At 35.9% G+C, this 24,694-nt stretch overlaps 5 protein-coding genes and 1 long non-coding RNA gene across 7 annotated transcripts; 3 read left to right on the forward strand and 3 right to left on the reverse strand.

Annotated features, from left to right (window-relative positions):
- Positions 1 to 231: 231 nt before the first annotated feature.
- LOC128021245 (arrestin red cell-like) lies at positions 232 to 7,734 on the forward strand. Of its 2 annotated transcripts, XM_052608310.1 has the most exons (16): positions 232 to 394; positions 941 to 971; positions 1,042 to 1,102; positions 1,204 to 1,248; positions 1,785 to 1,981; positions 3,142 to 3,201; positions 3,344 to 3,411; positions 3,517 to 3,652; positions 4,208 to 4,292; positions 4,410 to 4,482; positions 4,654 to 4,791; positions 5,054 to 5,137; positions 5,533 to 5,556; positions 6,683 to 6,759; positions 6,863 to 6,917; positions 7,014 to 7,734. In XM_052608310.1, the coding sequence occupies exons 1-16, from the start codon at positions 372 to 374 to the stop codon at positions 7,099 to 7,101; spliced, it is 1,245 nt and encodes a 414-aa protein (XP_052464270.1). In that variant the 5' UTR covers positions 232 to 371; the 3' UTR covers positions 7,102 to 7,734. The 2 variants fall into 2 exon arrangements, with proteins under 2 accessions (XP_052464270.1, XP_052464271.1); XM_052608311.1 differs by lacking the exon at positions 5,533 to 5,556 and having other exon boundaries at positions 235 to 394.
- A 37-nt stretch (positions 7,735 to 7,771) lies between these two features.
- On the reverse strand, positions 7,772 to 9,919 carry LOC128021251 (uncharacterized). The gene is made up of 4 exons (XR_008185498.1): positions 9,786 to 9,919; positions 9,577 to 9,656; positions 8,083 to 8,297; positions 7,772 to 7,996 (listed from the first exon to the last, which is right to left on the reverse strand). It is a non-coding gene; the product is annotated as an uncharacterized LOC128021251 (long non-coding RNA).
- A 254-nt stretch (positions 9,920 to 10,173) lies between these two features.
- LOC128021249 (mediator of RNA polymerase II transcription subunit 11) lies at positions 10,174 to 11,898 on the forward strand. The gene is made up of 4 exons (XM_052608315.1): positions 10,174 to 10,238; positions 10,404 to 10,488; positions 11,089 to 11,219; positions 11,500 to 11,898. The coding sequence occupies exons 2-4, from the start codon at positions 10,419 to 10,421 to the stop codon at positions 11,641 to 11,643; spliced, it is 345 nt and encodes a 114-aa protein (XP_052464275.1). The 5' UTR covers positions 10,174 to 10,238; positions 10,404 to 10,418; the 3' UTR covers positions 11,644 to 11,898.
- On the reverse strand, positions 11,883 to 14,173 carry LOC128021250 (ribonuclease kappa-B). Its single transcript, XM_052608316.1, has 3 exons — positions 13,948 to 14,173; positions 13,443 to 13,525; positions 11,883 to 12,538 (listed from the first exon to the last, which is right to left on the reverse strand). Exons 1-3 carry the CDS (start codon positions 14,023 to 14,025, stop codon positions 12,394 to 12,396), a joined length of 306 nt encoding a protein of 101 aa, XP_052464276.1. The 5' UTR covers positions 14,026 to 14,173; the 3' UTR covers positions 11,883 to 12,393.
- A 61-nt stretch (positions 14,174 to 14,234) lies between these two features.
- LOC128021248 (chromatin complexes subunit BAP18) lies at positions 14,235 to 17,833 on the forward strand. Its single transcript, XM_052608314.1, has 6 exons — positions 14,235 to 14,482; positions 14,570 to 14,664; positions 14,776 to 14,877; positions 15,806 to 16,035; positions 16,141 to 16,242; positions 17,044 to 17,833. The coding sequence occupies exons 1-6, from the start codon at positions 14,462 to 14,464 to the stop codon at positions 17,106 to 17,108; spliced, it is 615 nt and encodes a 204-aa protein (XP_052464274.1). The 5' UTR covers positions 14,235 to 14,461; the 3' UTR covers positions 17,109 to 17,833.
- LOC128021247 (P2R1A-PPP2R2A-interacting phosphatase regulator 1-like) lies at positions 17,697 to 23,607 on the reverse strand. The gene is made up of 9 exons (XM_052608313.1): positions 22,675 to 23,607; positions 22,434 to 22,518; positions 22,293 to 22,349; positions 21,958 to 22,004; positions 21,796 to 21,853; positions 21,633 to 21,700; positions 21,425 to 21,480; positions 20,366 to 20,450; positions 17,697 to 20,268 (listed from the first exon to the last, which is right to left on the reverse strand). The coding sequence occupies exons 1-9, from the start codon at positions 22,758 to 22,760 to the stop codon at positions 20,151 to 20,153; spliced, it is 660 nt and encodes a 219-aa protein (XP_052464273.1). The 5' UTR covers positions 22,761 to 23,607; the 3' UTR covers positions 17,697 to 20,150.
- Positions 23,608 to 24,694: the final 1,087 nt, after the last annotated feature.

Here is a 24,694-nt window from a genome sequence, read left to right on the forward strand (position 1 = left end):
TATTTTTTTACTGTGTTATTGTGTGACTTGTATAATATATAGTAGATACTATTATTATATTGTATTATACTAATTAGTGCATAGTAAATATAATTAATAGTATAATGTAATTAATACACGGATAAAACACTTCATATAATAAATACAAAATAAATAGATGCGATTATTCAGTGTTATTAAATATATATTAAAAGTAAATAAAATAAAATAATGCATTTATTTGGTTTGTTGTAGTAGTGCTGCCGCGTGACCCAACCGTAGCTCCGCCCACCGCCAGCCACCAGTGAACACCAACAGGAGCTGCTGCTGTTTACACTCTGTGCAGTAGCCGTTTCCCCCCACAAATTCCCACGGCCAAATTCTCCCTCATTATGGGAGACAAGGCAGGCACCCGGTGAGTATTTGTTTTTAAAGCTTAACACTTCTAATTAATTTTGTTTGGTATCATTATTGTTGAAATTATAAAGCGAACAGTCGGAAAGCTAATACTAGCTGGATTGTAATGGACGTGGATGGAGAACCAGACTGAGCGTGTTGGAGAAGCAGCACGTTTGTTATATGAAAAATGTTTTGTCTGTATCATTTTGTTAGAAATGTGTATTAGACGTTTCCAAAGGCTTTTTTAGAAGTCCGTTCATCCTTTAGCATTCATGTCGCATAGCTTGGCAGCTAACAACAGCTTGGCAGCTAACCCACATCGTCATACTGCTCTTGTTGCTTATTTAATTAAACTTAGCATTATTAATGTTGTCAGCATGAATGTAATAATAATAGGCTTTGCAAGCAAATTAGTTCTCCAGCATGCAATTTGCTGCTCTCCACCATTTGTTTAATCTTGGCATTAGCTTCATTTTAAAATGTTCTCACCTTGCAACAATCGATCAGCTTTGCTTTGATAATGACTGTGATTAATCACGCGCTCATTTCTTTTATTCTAAAGGGTATTCAAGAAGTCCAGTCCGAATTGCAAGGTAAGATTTTTATATATCACAGTTTTTTAGTTTCCACAAGTTGTAGTTACAACCCTGTCTCTTTCCACAGCTTACAGTATATTTGGGGAAAAGAGATTTTGTGGACCATCTAGATCACGTGGACCCCGTTGGTCAGTGGTTTCAGATAAACAGTTCAATTGAATTTTAATGGAGAAGTGAAAGTCTACTAGTTATATTCACTGACATAAATCATATTATACTTCTGCTACAGATGGTGTGATTCTGTTCGACCCAGAATATCTCAAAGATAGAAAAGGTGAGCTTGAAAGCATCTTTGTTATTTGGTATGAATGCATTGAAATTACAATTCTGGATAATACATCAATGCCAAAGTCAATAATTAATTTCATATAATGGCTGGTAACCAGTAAACTGCAGATACTATAATTGCAAATTGTTTTGTCTAAAAAAAAAAAAAAAAAAAAAAAAAAAAAAAACACAATAAATGGAATTCATTAAATTAGAAGCAAGAATTTCTGCATTTCAAAATTATAAAGTAATAGATATTTATTTTTATATTTTTTGTCTAAAAATTACAATGGTGTTATTAAATTATTATTTTTTAAAGATTCAAGTGAGCATTAGATGATTGCAAAGGTAATCTAAATGTAAATACAAGAAAATGAGCATGGCCAATTAAAGTATATGATACCAATATATCGAGCATCACTAATGTTTGGGTTTTTAACAGTTGATGAATTTGGAAAGCTTATCTCAAATAGAAAGTTTTCCCATGTTTTATGACAACTTATTTAATATCATATGCAAATGATGTCTCACTTTATCCTCCAGTGTTTGTGACCTTAACCTGTGCGTTCCGGTATGGCCGCGAAGACCTTGATGTTCTAGGGCTTTCTTTCCGAAAAGATCTTTACATCTACACTTTTCAGGCCTATCCTCCCATTCCAGAGGAATCCAAGCCCCACAGTCATCTGCAGGAGAGGCTTTTGAAGAAAATGGGCCAGAATGCTTATCCTTTTCATTTCACTGTGAGTTTCTCCCTTTTTTCTCCCTCGTTTTAATTGTGACCTTGGACCACAAAACCAGACATAAGGGTACATTTTTTTAAATGGAGCTTTATACACCATCTCAAAGCTGAATAAATAAACTTTCCATTGATGTATGGTTTGTTCAAATAAGACAATATTTGGCTGAGATACAACTATTTGAAAACTGGAATCTGAGGGTGCAAAACAACTCTAAATATTGAGAAAATCACCCTTTAAAGTTGTCCAAATGAAGTTCTAAGCAATGGATATTACTAATTAAAAAATTAGTTTTTATATATTTACAGTATGAAATTTACCAAATTTCTTAATGGAACATGATGTTTACTTAATATCTTAATGATTTTTGGCATAAAAGAAAAATCTATAATTTTGACCCATACAATGTTTTTTTTTTTTTTTTTTTGGCTGTTGCTATAAATATACCCCATTGATTTAAGACTTTCAGGGTCACAAATGATTGTTATAATGCTTAAATTCACTTTAAATTGCATTTAAATTATTGTTTAGTATTTGTTTTTAATTATTATTTTATGTATTTATTGTTTTATTATTATTTTTGTTATTTATTAAAGGTATACTTCACCCCAAAATGAAAATTTTGTCATTAATCTCTTACCCCCATGCCATTCCAAACCCATATAAACTTAGTTTGTCTTTGGAACACAATTTAAGATATTTTGGATAAAAACTGGGAGGCTTGGGACTGTCCCATAGACTGTCCCCTAGTAAGTTACACTATCAAGGTCCAGAAAAGTATGAAAGATATTGTGAGAATTGTCCATCTGCCATCAGTGGTTCAACCAGAACGTTATGAAGCCACAAGAATACTTTTTGTATGCGAAGAAAGCAAAAATAACGACTTTATTCTAAAATTTGTCTCCTCTGTGTCACTCCACATCACCGTAGCGCCATTTAGGTGAATATGAGCTGAACGCAGGCAGTGTTTGCTCTTCTGTGTCAGCCACGCCACAAGGATATGTTTTCTATGTGTATTTACGCTTTGATTTGAACGAAAACAGTGCATAACATGGGTAAATGATCAGTTTGGAATCAGACGTTAACTTTTTAATGTACCTTTATCTTTTAAATGGGAAGAACTTGATCAGATACTTAAGTTGAAATATTCTTCTGTTTTTCAGATACCACAAAACTTGCCATGCTCTGTTACTCTGCAGCCCGGGCCTGAGGACACAGGAAAGGTATTATCACTCTTATGTGGCTCATTTTAACACTACAAACTCCATCTAACCCCTTCAGATTTGTCACCCTATTTTGCACACACCCTGTTTGTGAAGCTCAGTTTTATTTGTCCGTTGTTCATCTCCGTCGTTCTCACCCCAGGCCTGTGGTGTGGATTTTGAGATCAGGGCTTTCTGTGCCAAAACGGTGGAAGAGAAGAACTGCAAAAGGTTTGATTATTTACAATTTCCTGTCCGTAATCATTTTTTTTCAGTGTAAAAGAGTTTAGAAAAGAGAGTTTAGATCTTATTTGAAGTCTTTTTCTTGCTCCACAGGAATTCAGTGCGACTAGTGATACGTAAAGTCCAGTATGCTCCTGAGAAACCCGGCCCACAGCCGATGGTGGAGATGACGAGGAGTTTCCTCATGTCAGATCGGTCATTGCACCTGGAGGCTTCACTAGATAAAGAGGTATCATACGGTTTAACCCTCATAATGCATTCGGGTGTGTATTGACCTGAAAGGGATCAATACAGAGAGATATAAACATTTCTAAAAACATCATTGAATTTAATAAGGGAATGAAACTTTGCATGTGCTTCAAGACTCTAAAAGTACACATTTATTTATTTATTTACTTATTTACCATGAAAAAAAACATATTGTAGAAATTAACACACATAGGCACATATGCAAACATCTAGTTAAGCAATCAAAGTTTTCACAAAATAAGAGTTTACTGCATTAAAGTATTTCAATTAAGAGGTACATAACATCTAAAAACTGTATGTATATAACATTTCTCTCTCTCTCTCTGTATACATGTATTAATGAATATATATATACAAATATTTCTCACATTCACTTCTCAAAGAGAAGTTGCTGATCAGATACAATTATGGCAACTGTGACTGTTCAACGATTCTTCGAGTCCAAATGAAAAATATATACAGATTTGAATGCATCACGAGATTTAACCCAGATCAGTGCTAGTAATAAATAATTGACCTTGATTTTCTCACCCAGCTCTACTACCATGGGGAGCCCATCAGTGTTAATGTCCATGTCACCAATAACTCAACCAAGACTGTGAAAAGGGTTAAAATATCAGGTGAGTCAAAGCCAACAGTTCTTCTATTGCTGTTTGTAGATTGACACATTTTCCTATCGCTCTCATCCTCTATGATCTGGTATAACCTCTGCACTGTTTCCATCTGTGTCTCTGCAGTACGACAGTATGCTGATATCTGTCTCTTCAGTACAGCACAGTACAAATGTCCAGTGGCTCAGATAGAGGCAGAGTAAGTGTTTTATTTATAGCAATCCTTCTGTCTCTGAACTTCTAGTTGTCTTCTATTCAAGATTTATCATTGAGATGTCATTGAGAAAACAAACCTGCCCAAAAAAATGACACGAACAACATGTCGTCTTTTGTTAACAATGTGCGTCTTTTCCGTCTCTGTGTCCTGCAGCGATCAGGTGGCATCCAGCTCTACTTTTTGTAAAGTGTACACACTCACACCCACTCTCAACAACAATCGAGAGAAGAGAGGACTGGCGCTGGATGGAAAACTCAAACATGAGGACACCAACCTGGCGTCCAGTACTATGTGAGTAAGCCGTACTTTTTTGCACATTTTACCCATATGCTCAGTGGTTACCATGAAAAAACAACTATTTATTTTCTTATAAAATAGTAATATAAACTTTTGAATGGTAGTGTACAATCTAAAAGGATTCATCGGTCAATGGTTTGCCATTGGTGCCAAAAGCAGTTGACTTCCTTATTTTACACTGTGACACATTGCAGAAGTTAAATTTTTTGAAGCTAAAGAGCCAGTTGCTTGATTCTGTTTGTGTGTTTGTCTGCAGCGTGAAGGATGTGACTAATAAGGAAGTTCTGGGTGTCCTGGTGTCATATCGGGTTAAAGTCAAACTGGTGGTCTCCCGTGGAGGGTAAGTCATGTGTTCTGTCCCACCTGCTTCCTCTCTACAGTCACTCACTGGGGAACAGTTTTGATTGTTCCATATTGTGTGTGTGTGTGCACAAGATTGATGGTATGATTCAATTCTCTGTGGATATTAACTATAGTGAAGTAGTCTGTTTGTGAGGTTGGCCTTATTCGATCTCTTTTTTTTTCGGTTTGATATTTTCAGTGCTGGTGCTTTAGTTAGCGTGCTGTGCTTTAGCTTTTAAAACTTTTGCAGGATGCTGTGAGCCTGAGTGTTTTATACTCCCTCCCTGAATTGTGCTGCTTCGTTCTGCTTATCAGATGATTTTGTCATCCTCCCATTGTTTTATGCCTCTCTCTCTATCTGTTTCCTTCCCCTCCATCTGTCTGTTGCGTCAGGCTTTTAAGCAGCTTGCTGGAGAGGTAAATACATCCATTGTGCATGCTGTTTTGCCGTAGTGTCTCTAGGTCTGACATGAAAAGGAGATCTGCATGCTTTTGAAAGCTCTGCTCAGCTTTACCCAGTTGGAGCACTAACCTTAACACACATGAAGCCGCATGTATGGATGAATCTCACTAAGAAATGTCTAGTTCATATTTGTATCTCTAAATCCAAAGAAAGACATTTTATAATGTAGAGAATGTATTGGCCCACTGGGAAAATATATATTAAAATGATTAATGTCAAACAAATACTACTAGAATGATGTACACTTTCAGTTGTACTTAAATTTATATATAAAAAAAAAAAACTTTCACATGATGAAACCAGCTGAATCATTAAGCTTTGCAAATTATATATATATATATATATATATATATATATATATATATATATATATATATATATATATATATATATATATATTTATTATGGCATTTTATACATATGACATAAGACTTTTAATTAGTATTATGTTAAAAATGAGATTTTATTTTCAGTAATATTTAAAAAAAAAGTTTGTGTTAATTCACAGTGCATTTAACTAATGTTCACAAGTACAACTTTTGATTTTAATAATGCATTAAAATTTTTTGAAATGAACATTAACTAAGATTAATAAATGCTGTAGAAGCATTTTTCATTCTAAGTTCATGTTAACTAATGAACCTTATTGTAAAGTACAATGGGGGGGGGGGGGGGGGGGGGTAGTAATGTTTTTGGATGTCTTTAATGAAGGCTCTTATGCTTACCAAGGCTGCATTTATACATGTCAGAGGAAATATATATATATATATATATATATTAATTAGTGAAATATTACTGAAATACTATTTAAAATAACTGTTTTCTATTTTTATATATTTGGCTGAATAATCAGCAGCCATTACTTCAGTGTCACATGATCCTTCAGAAATCATTTTTATATGCTGATTTGCTTATTCTGTGATTAAAAGAAAGTTCAAAAGAAAAGCCATATTGTTTTAATTTTTAAATATGGGCTAATCCGTTCGTGAGAGATTCATCCTCTTATAAGCTCTTGCACACCTCCGGTATTTCAAATGATGGCAGTGTTGGTTTTGCTTTTTTATTTTCTCTTTCATTCAGGGACGTCTCCGTAGAACTGCCTTTTGTCTTAATGCATCCAAAACCCACAGATTCCACCCTTTCACATTCAACCTCAGGTTTGTGCTGAGATCTTATTAATATCTCACAGAACACCTTATTAATTGCACTAAATAGGCTATATGGAACTGTAACAGGACTTGTTACTTTTGTGTTCAACAGCTGCTCCAGTGTTGGATCCACCAATTGACACCAACTTGATAGAGTTTGACACAAAGTAAGTGATAGTTTATATATATAAAATCATTAAGCATAATGATCATATATCGGTTTTGTTTTAAGCTTAGTTTCTTTCTGTTATTCTTTCTAACAGTGGTTTGACCCCAGATGACGACATTGTATTCGAGGACTTTGCTCGCTTGCGGTTAAAAGGAATAATCGACAAGGAAGAGGACTGCTGAATTTATCATCTCATTCATCATGAACAGAAGTGCTCCTCATTACATTCTGCATCTCATCTCGTCAAGGATGTAACAGTGACTCAATTCTCATCTCATTACGAAAGAAGCAGTATTGGGATATTTTACTGGAACCTGGAGAAACGTAAAAGACTAATTAATATACATATGAAAAAAGCTATGAAGGTGGGGATTCCAGGAAGTTTCATGTTTTTGCATAGTCATGTAAAATTATATCTTTCTTTGAAATTGTGCCGTCTCTTGTGTTATGAACAGCAAGCCAGTCTGTAAAGATGGTGAGGTTTGCTCCATATTTATTCCTTTAGGAAGATGGTCATGAATTTTCATGTGATCTATATACAGTATGGACAGCTGGATGGTTTCATTGACACAGGCTGTGCATGTTTCTCAGTGCTGCTGTGAGGATCATGTGTGATTTAGCACAGGATCTTAATATATTAAATTGCTGCTTTTAATTTGTCTGACTGCTGCATTGGTTCAAAAAGAGAGAAGTAAATGTATAGATATTTAAAATCATCCTTCAAGAGAAAGGACATTTGTTGTGTTATTACAGTTTCCATAAATACAGGTTACACTGTTTGCCATTGTATTTTTTCTTTTAAAACTGAATTTTTATTTAATTTTTAAAAAATAAAACGAATAGAAACATGGCTGTGTTACCGTGTTATTAAACATCGGTATTAAGAATAAGCTTTATTTTTTTTGTAAAATTATCTCCAAAAGCGGAGTAAAATTGCCTACAACTTAATTGACATTCGTAGATAAGCAAGTCTTAAGAAGTGCGTTCTGTGGGCTTGATTTCTGACTGAGCTGCTGTCTATGTGCACGAGATCTGACACGAGACCGCGTCTTCAGGCGACCAGCCAAACATTGCCACCTAGTGGACGATAAATTAATTGAAAATCATTGATGTGCAAAGTCATTGAAGAAACTGTAATAAAATATTAATAGAATTACATTCACCTTTCTTGTATTGCATTGTATTTATTAAAACTCTCAGCCTCCTCTTTTTTTCTTCTCTAACCAGCGGTCGAGGAGCCGCTCATTCTGAAGGTTTGCGGCAGTCAGATCCTATCTGAGTGAGCTGTGCTCCAGTCTCAGTGCTGTCAGTTCCTTGATTGACACTCAAGCTGATGCTCGTGTTCCTCCACTTCACTTCGGTCCAGTAGCGGGCAACTCTATAGCAGGAAGACACAGTGGCCTATTAGAACTGCTTGCCCTTATGATGATGTAGCTGCTGTTTGACCTACTGTGAGTGACACTATAGTAACTCGCCTCCTTCAGGTATATACTGCTGGTCAGATATGAGATTTTTAGTTTGAGCTAGAAAAAAATAGAAGAGGAAGGATAATCCATTGTTAATAGTTGTGATAGACTATGAGAACTGTTATACATTGTTTCAGGATTCTGTGGTGAATAATGTTCAAAAGAACAGAATTTATTTGAAAATAGAGGTATTTTGTCACCCTATAAATGTCTTTACTGACAGTTTCGATCAATTTAATGCATCCTTGCAGAATAAAAGTATTATTTTTAAACATTCCCCCCCCCCCCCCCCAAAAAAAATATTAGGCAAACCAACCATTTTCCAACTTTGATAAGAAAATACATTTTTACAGAGCAGAAAATTTGAATTAATTCTGCAGGATTACTGGCTGTAAGACCTGCCAAGAAAGCACTGCAATAGTCCAGCCTGGACAGAACAAGAGCTTGAACAAGGAGCTGTGCAGCATGTTCCGAAAGAAAGGGCCTGATCTTCTTGTTTAATGACAAATCTGCAGGATCGGACAGTTTTAGCAGTGCGGTCTGAGAAAGTCAGCTGATCATCAATCACAACTCCAAGGTTCTGGCTGTTTTTGGAAGAGTTATGGTTGATGTGCCTAACTGGATGGTGAAATTGTGATGAAACAATGGTTTTGATGAAACCACAAGCAGTTCTGTCTTGCCAAGGTTGAGCTGAAGGTGATGGTCTTTCATCCAGCAAGAAATGTCTGTTAGACAAGTTGAGATGCGAGCAGCTACTCTCGGATCGTCAGGATGGAATGAGAGGTAGAGTTGCCTGTCCTCAACATAGCAGTGTTATGAAAAGCCATGTTTCTGAATGACAGAACCTAATGATGCCATGAAAACAGAGAAGAGAATTGGTCCAAGAACTGAGCCCTAAGGCACCACAGTAGATAAATGTTGCGACTTGGATGCCTCACCTCTCCAAGATACTTTGAAGGACCTATCTGCCAGTAGGGTTGATCATAATCATTAAAGACTTCTTTCAAAAACATTAAAAAACTTATTTATTAAGTAAAATCTAATTTCATATAAATTAAGCATAACAAAACCTTTATTAAATGTACAAATGACAACGTTATGCACAAAATTCCAAGACCTGGATGCAAATAAAATGTTAGTTTTTGCAATAAGGCATTTGATTCCTTATGTTGTTCTAAATATTACTCTCACCTGTTGATTAAGAAATTGCAGCTCATTGACTCTTAAAGAAAGGGTGGCACCTTCATCCGGGCTTCTGGAGCTTCCATTATCTTTGGAATGGAGTAAAATATGACACAAAACAAAGCACACTTAAATTGAAATGTATAGCAAGTACATATACCATGAAATCAAGAAATCAAATCAGTACTAGAATAGATGTCAAGTTCTGTTTGTCTTACCTTCATGTGTCCATGTCTTACCAGAGTTTCATGTGAAAGGCTAGCATCTCCTCTAGCCTGGACATCGTCAGAGCATCCAGCCATTACTGAAACAATTCTGATAGCTTGTGTCTCTCTGTACATTTGTAATGAAAGAATCTCTCCTACAGTCTCTGAGAAACGTCTCTGCCAGCACGTGACTCTTCCATAATTCCATGTTCTGTGGTGACAATTCACCACCTCTTCACAATTAATATCACGGGCGGTCCCAGAGAACTCATTTCTGTCCAGATGTGGCGCAAATGGCATTAATTTCAAGTTATCCATAACCCATGATTTGTTTCCACTAATGTAGTCAGCGGGGTCGCGTTCTATTAATTTGTTCCGCTGCGGCTTCCGTAGTTAGCTACACACTGAGAGCGCTTACTAGGTTACATTGAGCATCTCGTCAAGTTTACCCTACAGTGAACGAACGTAAGTAGCCTTAAAAATTAACTATTAAACATGGATTTCTGGGTTGCATTATTAATATTTTAACAAATCGACGTTCGTTGTTTAGCTAGCGTGTGTGTTTGTTTGTTTTTTTCTGTTGTTGCTCATTCTCTTCGTCTCGTCTTTCGTCTTCTCTCTTTTTTTCAGTAGGCTGTGTTCTGAATGGCGAATGACAGGCTGAGAGCGTTAGAAGATGTGGAGAAGGAGATTGCTTTAGTGCTGCAGAGCGCCGGTTTGTCACTAAATGTGTACATGGGTTTAATTTCAGTAATGCTTAATATTAATTCAGACACTGGGATGTGGATTCTGAATGCGTTAGCTTAGAAATCCTGACATAATCGCATTCGCAATATGATAAAACGTATAGAACTGACGTCCCTGCCGACAAAAAGAAGCTTAAACCAGCTTAAGATAGTTTGTTGCTTATGTCCTGTTGTTTATGGCCAAACTTGTATACGGTAAGCTGGTCTTACAAGGAAAAGCCAGTAAACCAGGGGTCACCAGACTCGAACCTGGAGGGATCCTGCAGAGTTTAGCTCCAGCTCTAATCAAAGACACCTGAATAAACTAATCAAGCTCTTACTAGGGATACTTGAAGCTTCCGGTCAGGTGTGTTGAGGTAAGTTGGAGCTAAGGCCCTCCAGGACTGAGTTTGGTGGCCCCTGCAGTAAACAGACCATCTGGGCCAGACCGGGAGACCAGCTTAATGATGTTGTTTTATTTAAAATTAAGGGTTTTGTATGTTTTGACATTACAAAACATGCTTATTTAAATGTATCTAATCTACAAGTATTCAAGTAGACAAATTGAATAGTAACAATACGTCTTTCAGGAACGATCGTGCTGGAGCTTTCTAAAGAAAAGGCCAATGCCAGTTTATTAGACCGACAGCTGAACCAGTTCCAGACCTCCATCAACAGAGTGGAGAGTGAACTGAGTTCACAGATCCGATATCTGACACAGGTCTGTATGTGTTCACATCTATCTATCTATCTATCTATCTATCTATCTATCTATCTATCTATCTATCTATCTATCTATCTATCTATCTATCTATCTATCTATCTATCTGTCATTATATATATTGTTCTGTCATTCAATCTGTTGATCATTTTATCAATCTATCTATCTATGTGGTATATATGTATAAAACATAGAATTGGGGGAAACCTTTGATTATACATCTATGGTGTGATGCACTAACTTTCTTTTTTCTTTCTCTCATCCTTTGTTTTGAGTAAAGGTAGCAACAGGTCAGCCTCATGAGGGATCGACATACTCTGCCAGAAAGGATTGTCAGATGGCCCTAAACCGTTCAGAGTATGCCCGCGTCAAACTGGGAGAGCTGGGACGCACCTGTGAGATAATGCTTGATCCGCAGACGTAAAGACACATTAAATGGACCGTTGCAATATCTGCCAGCTGATTTCATAAGTATGAACATGCATCAAAAGCTTTTTGAATACTGTCTACAAGCCAACAAAACTTTTTTTATTATTATTATTATACACAAAACTAGTGATTTCGCTTACAATATCACCAAAGCTTTTGTCTTATTAAGAATTGTTACGTTTTCTTATTTTCTGTAATCACTTTTTTTATAGTTATGACTTAAGAACAATAAAATATTTTGTCACTAGTATTTTATTGAAGGAAATGTAAGACTTCTCCATTCACATATCTTGTTCATCACAGTTGTGATAATATCAAGTGTACAGCACAAGGGTTGCAGGATGTACTTCAATAAAACAACAGACATTTATTTTACCAAACAAACATTTAAACAATGAAAAAAAAAAAAAAAAAGTCAAACAGTCACATTCTACATGAACACCAGCTACTATCATATGGACTCATAGTGTTTAATAGTGTCTTTTAGGTTCATCAGAAGACAGCTGAATATTTGTGGAAAATATAATACATAGCATGCATATATATGCACATCGTGTGTCTATGTGCATATATATATATTGATTTTCACGATTTTCACTTTTTATTCATACTATATTGTTTAGATTTTGACCCGAAGATGAACTACCAAATATATCCAATTCAGACAATCTGCATAAATCATGGAGAAGTCTTTTAGAAATAAATAATTCTGACTAATTGCGGTTGAATATGAAATTGTTTGGGTTTACGTGACCATGTACTCCTGGCGCTTGTTAAGGCGAACCTGACAGAGAGACACTGCGCCGACACCTACATAGATGGCAGCAGCAATGAAGCAGTTGATGCCAACTTGGTTGTAGAGTCCGTGAATGGTCTGCGGTGGATTCTTGCTGTTGAAGATAAGAAAATTAACCATTAAATATTTGCACATAGAAATGTCATACCTGCCATGTCTATTCAAAATAGGAGACTTCATTATACTTCAATTAATACAAATAAATATTCACTACCATTTAAAAGTTGGGTTTGGTAAAATGGTTTAAATGTTTTTTTTTAAATAAGTATCTTGGGATTACAAAGGTTGCATTTATAGCAAAAAAATACGGTAAAACAGCAATATTGTGAAATATTACAATTGTTTTCCATTTGAATGCATTTCAAAAGTACAAGTGCATCTCAAAAATTAGAATATCATGGAAAACTTCTTCAAAAAAAGCTACTTATATTCTAGATTCGTTGCACACAAACTGAAATATTTCAAGAGTTTTTTGTTACAATTCTGAAGGTCTGATGGCTTTTAAAAATCAGTATCAAATTTAAAAAAAAAAAAAAAAAATTCTCAAAGATCAATCAATAAAAGATTTACAAAACAGAAATGTTCAAGATGTCCAAAGCAGGTTTAATTATGCACTCAGTATTTGGTTTTGGCTCCTTTTGCACAAATTACTGCTTCAGTGCATCATGGCATGAAGGTGATCAACCTGTGGCACTGCTGAGGTGTTACTGAAGCCCAGGTTGCTTTGATAGCAGCCTTCAGCTCTTCTGTATTGTTTGTAAGATGTTACTTCACAATACCCCATAGATTCTCTGTGAGGTTCAGGTCAGGTGAGTTGGCTGGCCAATCAAGCTCATTAATATGGCGTTTATTTAAAACATTTGTTTAAACATTATAAATGCCTTTACAGTCACGTTAAAACGTTAATTGAATGTTTCCTTACTGAGAGAGAGAGAGAGAGAACCTTACTGACCCCAAAAAGGTAAATTATCTTAAAATATTTGATCAGATGAACTCACTCATCACGGATGTCTTCCTCAGTAAATGGAACATCTTCGATCAGCACAGCAGATTTTGCACTGAAGAAAATTCCTAGCATTGACTGAAAATAACAATAATAAAATCGTATTAAGACATTAGGTGGAATTAAATATGGATAGAAGCTCAAAACACATACAGTATATGAACACACACACAAAGAAAAGAAAAGTAACGTTACTTAAAAACTTTTGAATTGTAAAGAATAGCTATGTGGCATTAACATCCCATTACCGTTACCCTAACACCTGCTGTTTTATACCTCATTTAAAGTTCCTTCTATATTCAGCTGATATATATATATAAATAGGTGACTGAACAGATCTATTTATGCACATTTATTATAAATAGATGCATTTTCTAACAGTGAAGACCAAAAAAACTGCAATATTTACAATTATTATATCGGTAAAATATTCCTATCGTTTGGGGTGAATTCCATTAGCTACAGCTAGCAAGCAATGTCACGAAGACTCAAATCCTTACCAGCATAATGACACCCCAGATGCTTAACACGATTCCACATGCGGCCAATTTTGGCCCACAGAATAAAAGCGACGGCATTTTATCCGATTCTTCCTCTCAAAACTGGGGAAATGATTCTACATCCAGTCCGTATGACAGCCTGCCTCTAGCTTTCTCTCGACCCAATCGACGAGTCGAGATGTATATCGGCAGTACTCGGGTTTGTTCGACTAGTTCCGTAAGCCCATTCGACAGCGCTCGGCTATTTTCGTATGGATGTTGCGCAGATCGTGTAATGTCATTTGATTGGCTATTCACTGACCAACCACATGCTTCAGTTTCGAAGCGCATTGTACTCTGGGAATTTTTAGTTCATGTTGTTTATAGAGACTTACTATTAAAAAATAACACAGATAAAGATATTTTCATACAAAAGGTCACTGAATGACTGCAACCGTAATTTTAAACCGGATTGTTGACTGATACTCGACTGGGTTATTTCTGTGTTCGTGTAAGGTCAGCTCATCACTCCAGGATGACTTCAGCTTCCACGAAGGTAAACATTGGAATTTAGTTTTTTTGCATTATAAATATTTTTAAGTAATTGGTAAATAAAAAAAGCACACGTATAAATGTCAATCAGGTGGGCGAGATCTTCTCGGCTGCAGGCGCTGCTTTCTCTAAACTGGGAGAACTGACCATGCAGCTGCATCCCGTGGCGGACTCCTCTCCTGCGGGGTGAGTGAGACCTCCTTCCTGCTGAAACTGCGTCTCTGCAGTATTCCAGATGAACTGGTCTTGTTCAAGTGCAGTGGATGTTTTATAACTGACTCTCACTGCCTCTCTCAGTGCCAAATGGACCGACACGGAGATCGAGATGCTGCGCTCTGCAGTTCGTCGCTTCGGTGAAGATTTGAACAGCATCAGCTCCGTCATAAAGGAGCGAACGGTGTAAGTGTTTATGAAGCTGTTGGTGTGCTAGGTATAGCTGGATAATTGTCAGCTTTTTGTTTTCAAACAAAAATACCAAAATTCTCTAATATTAGATTATTGTAACCTAATTTTGTGGATTATAAAATGCTGTTTTAAATTGTTTTGTGTGTGTGTGTGTGACAGGATCAGTTTAAGCATTGATATTTTACATTGTCATTCATTGTAACAATAGTTTATATCCCAAAAAATCTTGCCAGCATGTTTAGAATAAGATGACATTATTTAAGGATCACAGTTTGAGAGCTAATTAATTGTAATTTTAAATATTTACCAATCTTTGCCACTGTCCTTCAAATCGCTAGGTTTATCAGCAAGAAGCTTTTAATCATTTAATATATAGTACAGTTTTATATGATAATTTTTTATTTTATACATTTTATTAAATACAGTTTAGAATAAGTGTTTCAATTTTACAATGAATGGCCATGGAACATTATTTGACGCATTTTGAAATTTTATTTTCACAAAAGTTATTTGAAATATTGAACTAGACACTTTATTTGCATTTAATATGCTTTCTTCTATGTATATTATACATTTAATTTAATGTGGACCCCAAATAGTCCTTTGTGTCTTTTGAACCATATATAAAATGAATAAAAATGAAATCAGAAGTCATTTATACATTCTGTAAAAGTCGGGACTTCTTTCCCCAGGTATGGGGCCAATTTACCACAGTAGTGGGACATTTTGTGCTCTAATAACTATATTAGCTAATGTTTCCGTTTATTTTCTATGATAACGTCTATGATGCATCATCACATGCTAAACTATCTAAATATGTTATGAATTAAAAGCAAATGCACTTTTGCTATGTTCTTAACGAGTGCATCTTCTCTTATCTAACCCTAATGCACCACAAATCTGTTTCCTCATCATCTTGTAGTGCCCAGATTAAGACCACAGTGAAAAGGAAGCTGTATGAGGACAGCAGGGTTCCTCTCACCGCAGAGTCACCTAAAAAAATGATGAAGAAAACCACAGTGGCGTTACCGCCCCCTCCTGCATCAGTCGCCCCCACCGTTATCACTGTGCCGACCTCTCAGGTTGTCGTGACAACTGGATTGCAGAGTTCATCATCTTTACAACCAGCAATAAAGAACCCTAAACCAGCAGGTGACTCCGTTTGAATGAAAATTGATAAAAAATGAAACAAAAGAGCAATATTAGTATACAAGTGGTCTTTCAGCACACTTACACAGTTTGGCTGTCTATTATTAGATGTGACTCTGAGTGCTCTGAATGACTCTGATGTGAACAGTGATTTGGTGGATATTGAGGGGCTTGGAGAGAGTTCCACTAAAAAACCCAACTTTGACCAAGGTGAGTCACATTTTAAATGAAGTGAGGCATTTAATTGACCCAAAATTGAGAATTCTGTCATCATTTACCCTTGTGTCATTTATTTTTATTCTGAAGTTAGAAAACAGGGTTTCTGCAGGTCTTAAAAAGTATAAATGCATCCTTTCATAAATTTAGGACTTAAAGTTCTTAAATTGGAACAGAAAGTCTTAAATTCATAAAGAAATGGCATCAAATCATGCATGGGAATAATTTCCTCTGTATTTTGTGTTGTTTTCCAATACAATTATCTAAACATCCAGAAAGCAAGACATATTTACTTTATATGCAAAATGAAGATAGCTGAAGTTTTGTTTTCTGAAAATGTGAACATTAATTGAATTTATTCTGAAAACAAGAACAAACATGTCATTGGGATCAGAAAATGTGTTTTCCCTTTAAATTTAGTGTTTTTTTTTTTTTTTTATCTGAGCCCATTGGCAAGTATTTGTGTTTGTTTTAATCATAAACTCAATTCACGTTGATCGATTTCACAGAAAACAAGACTTCCTATCTTATGTGATATTGCTTTTCAGTGTATGTTGATTTAAGAATCTTTGTATATTTGCTCAAAAAAAAAAAAAAAAAAAAGACGACCATACTGAGGAATAACATCCCTTTTTATGATCAGAAGGTGCAGTAGAAGTTATTGTATTAGTGTATTATTCAGAATTGTTCTACAGACTGTGATATCACAAATGACATGACAGAATTTTCATTTTTGTGTAAATTAATCCATATAGAAAAAGTGGGTTGAATTTTCTTGTGCGTTTTCTCTTGCAGAGAGCTTGAATCTGGACTCCAGTCTTATAATGAACTCCAGTGATCTGCCTCTGCTGTCCCGCTGATCTTCTCTTGTCAGTCAAAGTGTTATTCAGGGGTCTGCAGTTTGATCATTGCTGTAACCCCTTATACTTTTCCCACTGTGGGTTCAAGCAGCACCAGATAAAACCATCCATTTTCTACCCATGTCAGTGTAGATGAAGTACTCCATGAAAAATAACTGCATCCTTGCCTCTTGAAATGCAGCAAAAATCAATAATGGAATCAAATCACTTTTTTAGTAGTTCACGTTGTGTTGCCCACAGCTGAAAAGGGGTTTACAGGACTGTGTTGCAAGAGTCAAACTGTACTTCCTTTATTATTATTATTATTAATATTATTATTAGGCCCTTTTGGCCGAAGTAAAGCTTTGTGAAGTAAGATGCTTGTAATGAAAATGTGGCAGCACAATATCAAAAATAGTTTGAGAAAACCATTTTCTTTCACTGCCACTGTATGTTAGGTGCAGCTTCTATTGTATGTACATAGATATCATTTTTTACCATTACAGAATACTTAAACAGGTCATTTCAGTCATGCCTGCTTGAATTTTATATGAACAAAAGCTTTCGTCATGCAATTTCTTTGCTCTGCATAAAAAGACAGCATACAGATCAATGAAATGAGTTTTTAATTATGACTTTTTTCAAAAGAATATATGGTATAATATACTTTTTTTCTCGGATAATTGGACATTCATCTTGAGCAACTGAGAGGGAATAAATGTACTTTGCTACCAATTTCAAAACAATATCCGTCTTTCCCTTAATTTTTCTGGATTCCAGAATATATTTACAATTTATGAACAACGGCTTTGGCATTTCTTTACAATGTTTTTCGTATGCTCACAACCCATTTAGTTTCTTCACAACACCACTCAGTCATTTAAGGAGAACAAGGGACAAATCATGATTCTGTGTCTGACACACAGATACAACAGATCCCGTCATAGTAAGCATATGGCAAATCTGAAAAATAAATGACATCTAGTTTATACAAATGATTCAGGACAAACAGCAGACAAGTCTTCCGTTCAGGTTCTTAATAAATACCTGGTATCCCATTGATATGAACTGATTATCCAGATGAACTTGACATACTAATTCCAGCAACTTTAATGCATATTGCACATTTGTAATCACTTTTAAAGACCCATAAACATTGGTATCCATCTTTGAAATCCAAAGGACCCCAATAACTGGAAATCGCAGATGACACTGCAAAGTAACTTTGGAATGAAAACTTCAAGACTCAAAACCTGTAAAGCATTATCATTGAGTTTAAAACGAAATGATAATTTCAATAAACGAAGAATGAGCTGTATTCCTTCAGATACATGAATATGGAAACAGAGGAACGGCTTCAAATGTCTGTTGTGCAACTTTAGAGACCGACAAGCTGCCGGTGGGGATTCAATAAAGATTTTGGGAATCAAGAATTGTGATATATTTTAACATTGACACTGAAGTACATACGGCAACCAGAGCTTTTACACATTCATAAATAACAATGCAAAATGCGCCACAATCTAATAATTTGCATAATGCTGTGATGTATAATGGTAAATTTACTTTAGAAGGGCTTCCAGTTCAGTTAACTGCAGCATGTCACTTTTTGGATAATACATTTTCAATGAGCTTCATAAAATCCATCCAGCTCAGACGCCACAATTATAGCCGCAATCCAGAGTAAATATGTAAAGTAAAAGTAAATATGATCACACTCATGTTACCGCAACATTGACATCTAACACTGTGCAAATAGTACAAGAGGAGGAGTATGACATCTGCTGAAACGGTGATTGTAGAAACGTTTATCTTGTTTTGTAATGCAACAGCTCATCCCTTGCAAGTATTTTAACTCCTCAATTTCTGTACATAGTTCACAATATAAAAGTCTTGTTTAGGGTTTCATTAGGAAGGAAAAACAGTTTGACTAATGATTTTTCACCCTGCGGCGTTACTCAAAAGCATCTTCTTGCCTCAGACGGGATACATTGTAAGGCTCTAGGTCAGTTTTTGATATGGACATTTCACTGAAAGTGCTTTGTGTATACTCCAACATTGGATTGTAGAGGTCAGGTGGGACATCTAGTCTTTACAGTACTTGTTTTAAAGGAATAGTTCACTCAAAAATAACATTTGCTGGAAATGTACTCACTCTCAGCCCATCCAAGATGTAGATGAGTTTTTCTTCATTAGAATAGATATGGCATTACATTTAGCTTTAGATCACTTACTCACCAATGGATCCTCTGCAGTGAATGGGTGCCGCCAGAATGAGAAACAAACTCATCTACATCTTGCATTCCTTTAGGGTAGATAAATTGTCAGCAAATTTACATTTTTGGGTGGACTATTCCTTCAAGTAAGTGACAAGGGGATCAAAATGTGGGCGTTGCCTGAATTCGCTGGTAGCCTTTCCAATGATTTAAGTAATATTTTTCAAACTCAAAAGGTTCAGTCCAAACTTCCAAGTTATATGGAAAAATAAACATATTTACAAACATCAGAATCCTCTGATAAACGCAAGAAAAAAACAGGATTAATACCTAGACCGTTGGACCCTGTTAATGGAAGCTGAAGATGTGCCAAAATACAAAAGTTGAGGAAAACAAAGAAGAGCAAAACTGGTCTTTCTCTTGAACACTTCTGTACAATGAGGAAAGAGTCTTTGTGTCAATATTCGCCAGGTTTCAATAACCTGAACACTTTCATTGCAATGTGCTATTGCAGATATTGTTTCATATCTATAACACACTATTCCATAGGCACTCAAGATCCATATTTATTCACACATCACATGATAGCCGGCAGCGTCCATGTTGTCATGTCAGATACATCCAGAACATTTTGTCTTCTTCTATTGCATCTTGATTTTTTCTTTGAGATCAAAGTCGCAACTAGGTCGAATTTCCTTCAGAAGTGATAGAGCTGAAATACTCTATTCAAAGCACCAAATTAAAAACAGGCAAACAAACAGGGACAGAACCGAGTTTAGGTCGAAGATTGGTCTTCATTTTACAACACCTTGAGTCCGAAGCTCTTCAAGGTGATGAATACTGGGGTTTAGAGGCTGGGGTGGTGAGAGGTGAAGGGGGACGGAGAGGAGAGGCACAGGGGGGTGGCCTGGGGGATTGAATCGACAGGAGCAGTCCCAGAGGAAGAGTCCACTGACTGGGAAACACTGTATGTATGAAGAGATTCATTAAGCTCTTAACAAGATCCTAATGCGGCATGAGATTCTGTTGAGTTCATTATTTAAGCATCATTATAGGACTCACCTGACTGTGTAACTGGTTATGTGAGCAGGGTCTGTGACTCCAGCAACAAAGAGCTTTTTGGGAGGACCGTCCGATTCCACTCCACCTGATTGGAGAAGATGGGAAGAAAGACAAAATTATATGACAACAAAGTCACAGGAGAAACTGATTAAAAGATGAACATTTTAATATTGGAACTGAAGTACGCTGCGTGCAACAAACAAACAGCATCAACAGTTAAGCTCGATTCACAAACTAGTTGATTCTTTTGAATAAATCAGTCAAAATGACTCACCCAAGTTTCCAATGACTCTTACATATTTTCACCATGTTACTAAAAAATTTACCAAGAACTTTTACTATGTAATATATTGCTTAAAAATTATAATAATATAGAAACATATATATAGAAAGCTAAATATTATAATTACATACACTAACATTTAAGTTTGAGGTAAGATTCATTTTAAACAATTCAATACTTTTATTCAGCAAGAATGCATTAAATTGATAAAACATTTTTTTTTACATTTTTACAAAAGATTTCTATTTTAAATAATTGCTGTTCATTCCAGCTTTCTATTCATGGAAGAGTCCTAAAAAACACTTGTCACTGTTTCCACAAAAACATTTGTTTTTTAACATAGCTAATAATAAATGTTTCTTTGCACCAAATTACAATGCATATTTTCATATAAGAATGGTTTCTGGGGGACCATGCGACACTGAAGACTTCAGTTAATTCAGCTTCGCCATCACATGAATAAATTACATTTTATTTTAAAGTGTTATATTTCAAAATGTTACAGTTTTACTGTTTTTAATCAAATAAATACAGAAACATACTCGATAAGCATATGTTTTTCCCCCCAGTGCTGTTTAAAATTCTTACCAGCCCAAATGTTTGAATGGCAGTGTATTTTTACAACATACAAAAAAAAAGATGCTACCAATAAAATATTAAAACCTGCTAGTAATAATAATTCTTTCATTGTATTCATTAGGATTCCTAAACTTTCTGATAATTTTCTAGTATTATTTTGCAAAAGCATTTAGAATAACGAACCAGAGTATCATTACCTTTCCTTTTCAAAGGTGCAACTGATGGCCATCTCACTCCAGAGCTCACAGATCCTCTGTTCAGTCAAAACCACACCAAAAGCTTCGTTCAGAATAGATATTTGTATCTCTTGTATTTTGAAACAACTAAATATTAGACCAAATTCCTGCTACTATCCACATTTGAAGGATATACATTCAAATACTGTAGTTTTATTCATGAACTTACCCTCGAAACCTTCGAATTGGACTGGGTGAGGAATTAGGAGTGACACCGCTGTCCTGGGAATGGAATCCCTGCATGGGACGTGCAGACAAGGGTGAATAACAAGAAAGAAAATGGATTGAAACTGATGACCTGAAACATGAACAGAGAATGATAGCCTACTCACTGGAGACAGATGGTCATGCCAATGACTCGCAGGAGGGAAGGGAACAGCAGGCGAGGCGCTTAAATTAAAGTGAAAAAAAACAGCCCAGAAAATTAAGTTAAAATAAGTTAATATTTTGATAACATATACCTTTCATTTATGCATAATTCTGTATCAGGTTACCTTAGTCTCTGCAAGCTCCCCCTCAAGGTGAGCTCCATATTCTCAACCTGGAAGACAAACATTGTACAATAAAACATCACTTGACTGAATCAATGTTTTGAACTAGAAATATGAATTGTGCCTAAAATTAAATCTCTTGCTAGAAGTACAATGGCTTCTCTATGTCTTATAATTTTGATATATAAATTGTGCCTACTAATAAACGTATTGGCAAAACTACAATGGCTTATCTATCTCTTCTAATTTTGAAGTCAAAGGCCACAAGTGCTCAACACGTTTGAGAACTCCTTCGCTGAAGTTCAGAAGCATCACTGAATCGATTCTTTAGTTCTCACTTGTCTCTTGTGTTCGGATCTTTCACATGGCAGGGAGAACGGGGACAGAGGAAGGATCTGTAACACAAACAAATTGCTTCAGATTTTGGAACACTAAACGTCCAAAACTGATATTCACAGGCCCTCTGAACAAACACTCACCCGTGAGGGACAGCTCGGGTTTACAGAAACGCTGCTTCGACGATACCGAGCCGAACTATTAGGGCTGAATACTGTCGTCCCGTCGCTGCAGTGCCAGCAATCAACAGTTGGGAGTTTAAAATAATATTCTGGTATTAAAATCATTAATCTATTTGATTTTTTAGTGTATATATCACTGTTTTAAATGAATCCACAAGGTAGTATTCCGTTCCAGTCACTCAGCAGAGTGCAGTTCTCTCACCTGACGTTCGTGATCATGGGGGCGCTGTTCGACCTTCGGAGGGCTCCTCCTGCGCCTGCGCACTGGTCCACCTCCATCCGCTCCATAGCTCTTCTTCTGGCAGCGAGACTGCGCGTCACTCACGGCCGGCCTGAAGGCGACCTGACGCGGCCTTACCCCCAAATCTCACCCGGCAAAAGCCCGACCAGCAGGCCTAACGCCAAAATACCCGGTCCAATTTAACAGAATGAACCGTTTTCTCGTGTCTATCGCATTTTGTTCAATTTTCTAAGCGAAACAGTGTCAGCTTGATACACTTATTTAATTAACAGCTGTGAGCTCGAGCTACAGCTGGTTTATCGGATCGCACACAAACTTAATATAAACTCCTCAGGTTGCTTTCGTCGGCGTAAACAGGAAGCAAATACAGTTATTTCTGAGCATTAAACATATTTTTCGTTTTCAGAGCACAAGTTATGTTTAGTCAGCACAATTTCCAAAGCAAAGCCACCAACTTGACAAGGTCCTTTGGCTTTTTAATCCAATCCAATTTATCCAAACAGAGCAAATAAAACATCGAAAAGCAAAAACAGCACATAAGCCAATAAATACGAATAAAATTGTTCATAAAATACGCTTTCGGATTTTCGGTCAAATGTCGTGATAAAAGTGAAGCTTTCTGCCACGGCTTATTATATATATTTTTTTCAAGTTTACCTGCTAGTTTGTAAAGCAGTCGGAAAAATGACATAACACCATCCCGATCAAACATATGATCGTCGGCTCTGTCGGCGAAAACATCTTCATTTAAAAGTGTCTGCTGATACAGTCTGAAACACGGGATACATTAAAAGTTTTCGGTCATTTCTTAATTTAGAAAATAAAACATATTTCCCGCAACCAAATAGAGTATGCATCCCCTTGTACAACAGCGCCTCGTTCTGGTAGACAAGAGAACTGCACGCAGAGATAAAGCACAGTGCTCAAGAGACGTGAATATGTGGCGTACAGCTCCAGTATTTACTGCTTATTCTTCTCCCAATTACTCTGGCATTATTGCAGGATATATAAAGTTTGCTTTTCAGTTTAATCTGATTAAAAGGACGTAATACGATCAATGAAATAAAAAGGGTAAATATTTAGGTTTATTTTCATTGAGGATTAATTCAAGAGTCACCTTGGGATGATGACTCATACTAATACTAAACCATCATACATCATCAATGCACTACGAAACTGTGTTTGATCAAAGTAAATGTATTATAACAAATTGTAAATGTATAAGATGTAAAAAAAAAAAAAAAAAAAACTTAAAAACAATTGTGCTGCCAAATAAACTATGTCAATGCAAATTACATTCATATAACAAATACATTGAACAGATTTTGCTTGAATTCTGAATTTGTATAAATGTTACACCATTACATATTCAAGATTAAACATTTACCAGTCGTATCTATAACTGTGTATATATTTAAGGTAAACATTTAACAAAAAATTAAAAAGGTAAGTTAATTCTATTATAGCATTCATTAAACAAATATCTACAGCTGTTTATGAATTCGTCATTTCTCTCGAATTTTAATCTCTTATACAGGTGCTGGTCATATAATTAGAATATCATCAAAAAGTTGATTTATTTCTCTAATTACATTCAAAAAGTTAAACTTGGATATTATATTCATTCATTACACACAGACTGATATATTTCAAACATTTTTTCTTTTCATTTGGATGATTATAACTGACAACTAAGGAAAATCCCAAATTCAGTATCTCAGAAAATTTGAATATTACTTAAGACCAATACAAAGAAAGGATTTTTATAAATCTTAAACAACTGAAAAGTATGAGCATGTACAGCACTCAATACTTAGTTGGGGCTCCTTTTTCCTGAATTACTGCAGCAATGTGGCGTGGCATGGAGTCGATCAGTCTGTGGCACTGCTCAGGTGTTATGAGAGCCCAGGTTGCTCTGATAGTGGCCTTCAGCTCTTCTGCATTCTAGGGTCTGGCATATCACATCTTCCTCTTACCAATA

The sequence above is a fragment of the Carassius gibelio genome, chromosome A10 (assembly GCF_023724105.1).
Source record: "Carassius gibelio isolate Cgi1373 ecotype wild population from Czech Republic chromosome A10, carGib1.2-hapl.c, whole genome shotgun sequence".
Classification (NCBI taxonomy): domain Eukaryota; kingdom Metazoa; phylum Chordata; class Actinopteri; order Cypriniformes; family Cyprinidae; genus Carassius; species Carassius gibelio.

Bases quoted from the DNA above. Each gene is read 5' to 3' on its own strand.
- LOC128021248 (XM_052608314.1), top strand. From the start codon at position 14,462: ATGACTTCAGCTTCCACGAAG. The intron at 14,483-14,569 runs GTAAACATTGGA...AATGTCAATCAG, and splicing joins TGACTTCAGCTTCCACGAAG to GTGGGCGAGATCTTCTCGGC. The intron at 16,243-17,043 runs GTGAGTCACATT...TTTCTCTTGCAG, and splicing joins AAAACCCAACTTTGACCAAG to AGAGCTTGAATCTGGACTCC.
- LOC128021250 (XM_052608316.1), bottom strand. From the start codon at position 14,025: ATGCCGTCGCTTTTATTCTGTGGGCCAAAATTGGCCGCATGTGGAATC. The intron at 13,526-13,947 runs GTAAGGATTTGA...TGTTATTTTCAG, and splicing joins TCTGGGGTGTCATTATGCTG to TCAATGCTAGGAATTTTCTT. The intron at 12,539-13,442 runs GTGAGTTCATCT...TATCTTCAACAG, and splicing joins GAGGAAGACATCCGTGATGA to CAAGAATCCACCGCAGACCA.
- LOC128021247 (XM_052608313.1), bottom strand. From the start codon at position 22,760: ATGGAGCGGATGGAGGTGGACCAGTGCGCAGGCGCAGGAGGAGCCCTC. The intron at 22,519-22,674 runs GTGAGAGAACTG...CTGGCACTGCAG, and splicing joins CCCATGATCACGAACGTCAG to CGACGGGACGACAGTATTCA. The intron at 21,854-21,957 runs GTAACCTGATAC...CTTTAATTTAAG, and splicing joins GGGAGCTTGCAGAGACTAAG to CGCCTCGCCTGCTGTTCCCT.
- LOC128021245 (XM_052608310.1), top strand. From the start codon at position 372: ATGGGAGACAAGGCAGGCACCCG. The intron at 972-1,041 runs GTAAGATTTTTA...CTCTTTCCACAG, and splicing joins AGTCCAGTCCGAATTGCAAG to CTTACAGTATATTTGGGGAA. The intron at 4,792-5,053 runs GTGAGTAAGCCG...GTTTGTCTGCAG, and splicing joins AACCTGGCGTCCAGTACTAT to CGTGAAGGATGTGACTAATA.
- LOC128021249 (XM_052608315.1), top strand. From the start codon at position 10,419: ATGGCGAATGACAGGCTGAGAGCGTTAGAAGATGTGGAGAAGGAGATT. The intron at 10,489-11,088 runs GTTTGTCACTAA...TACGTCTTTCAG, and splicing joins TTTAGTGCTGCAGAGCGCCG to GAACGATCGTGCTGGAGCTT. The intron at 11,220-11,499 runs GTCTGTATGTGT...TTTTGAGTAAAG, and splicing joins AGATCCGATATCTGACACAG to GTAGCAACAGGTCAGCCTCA.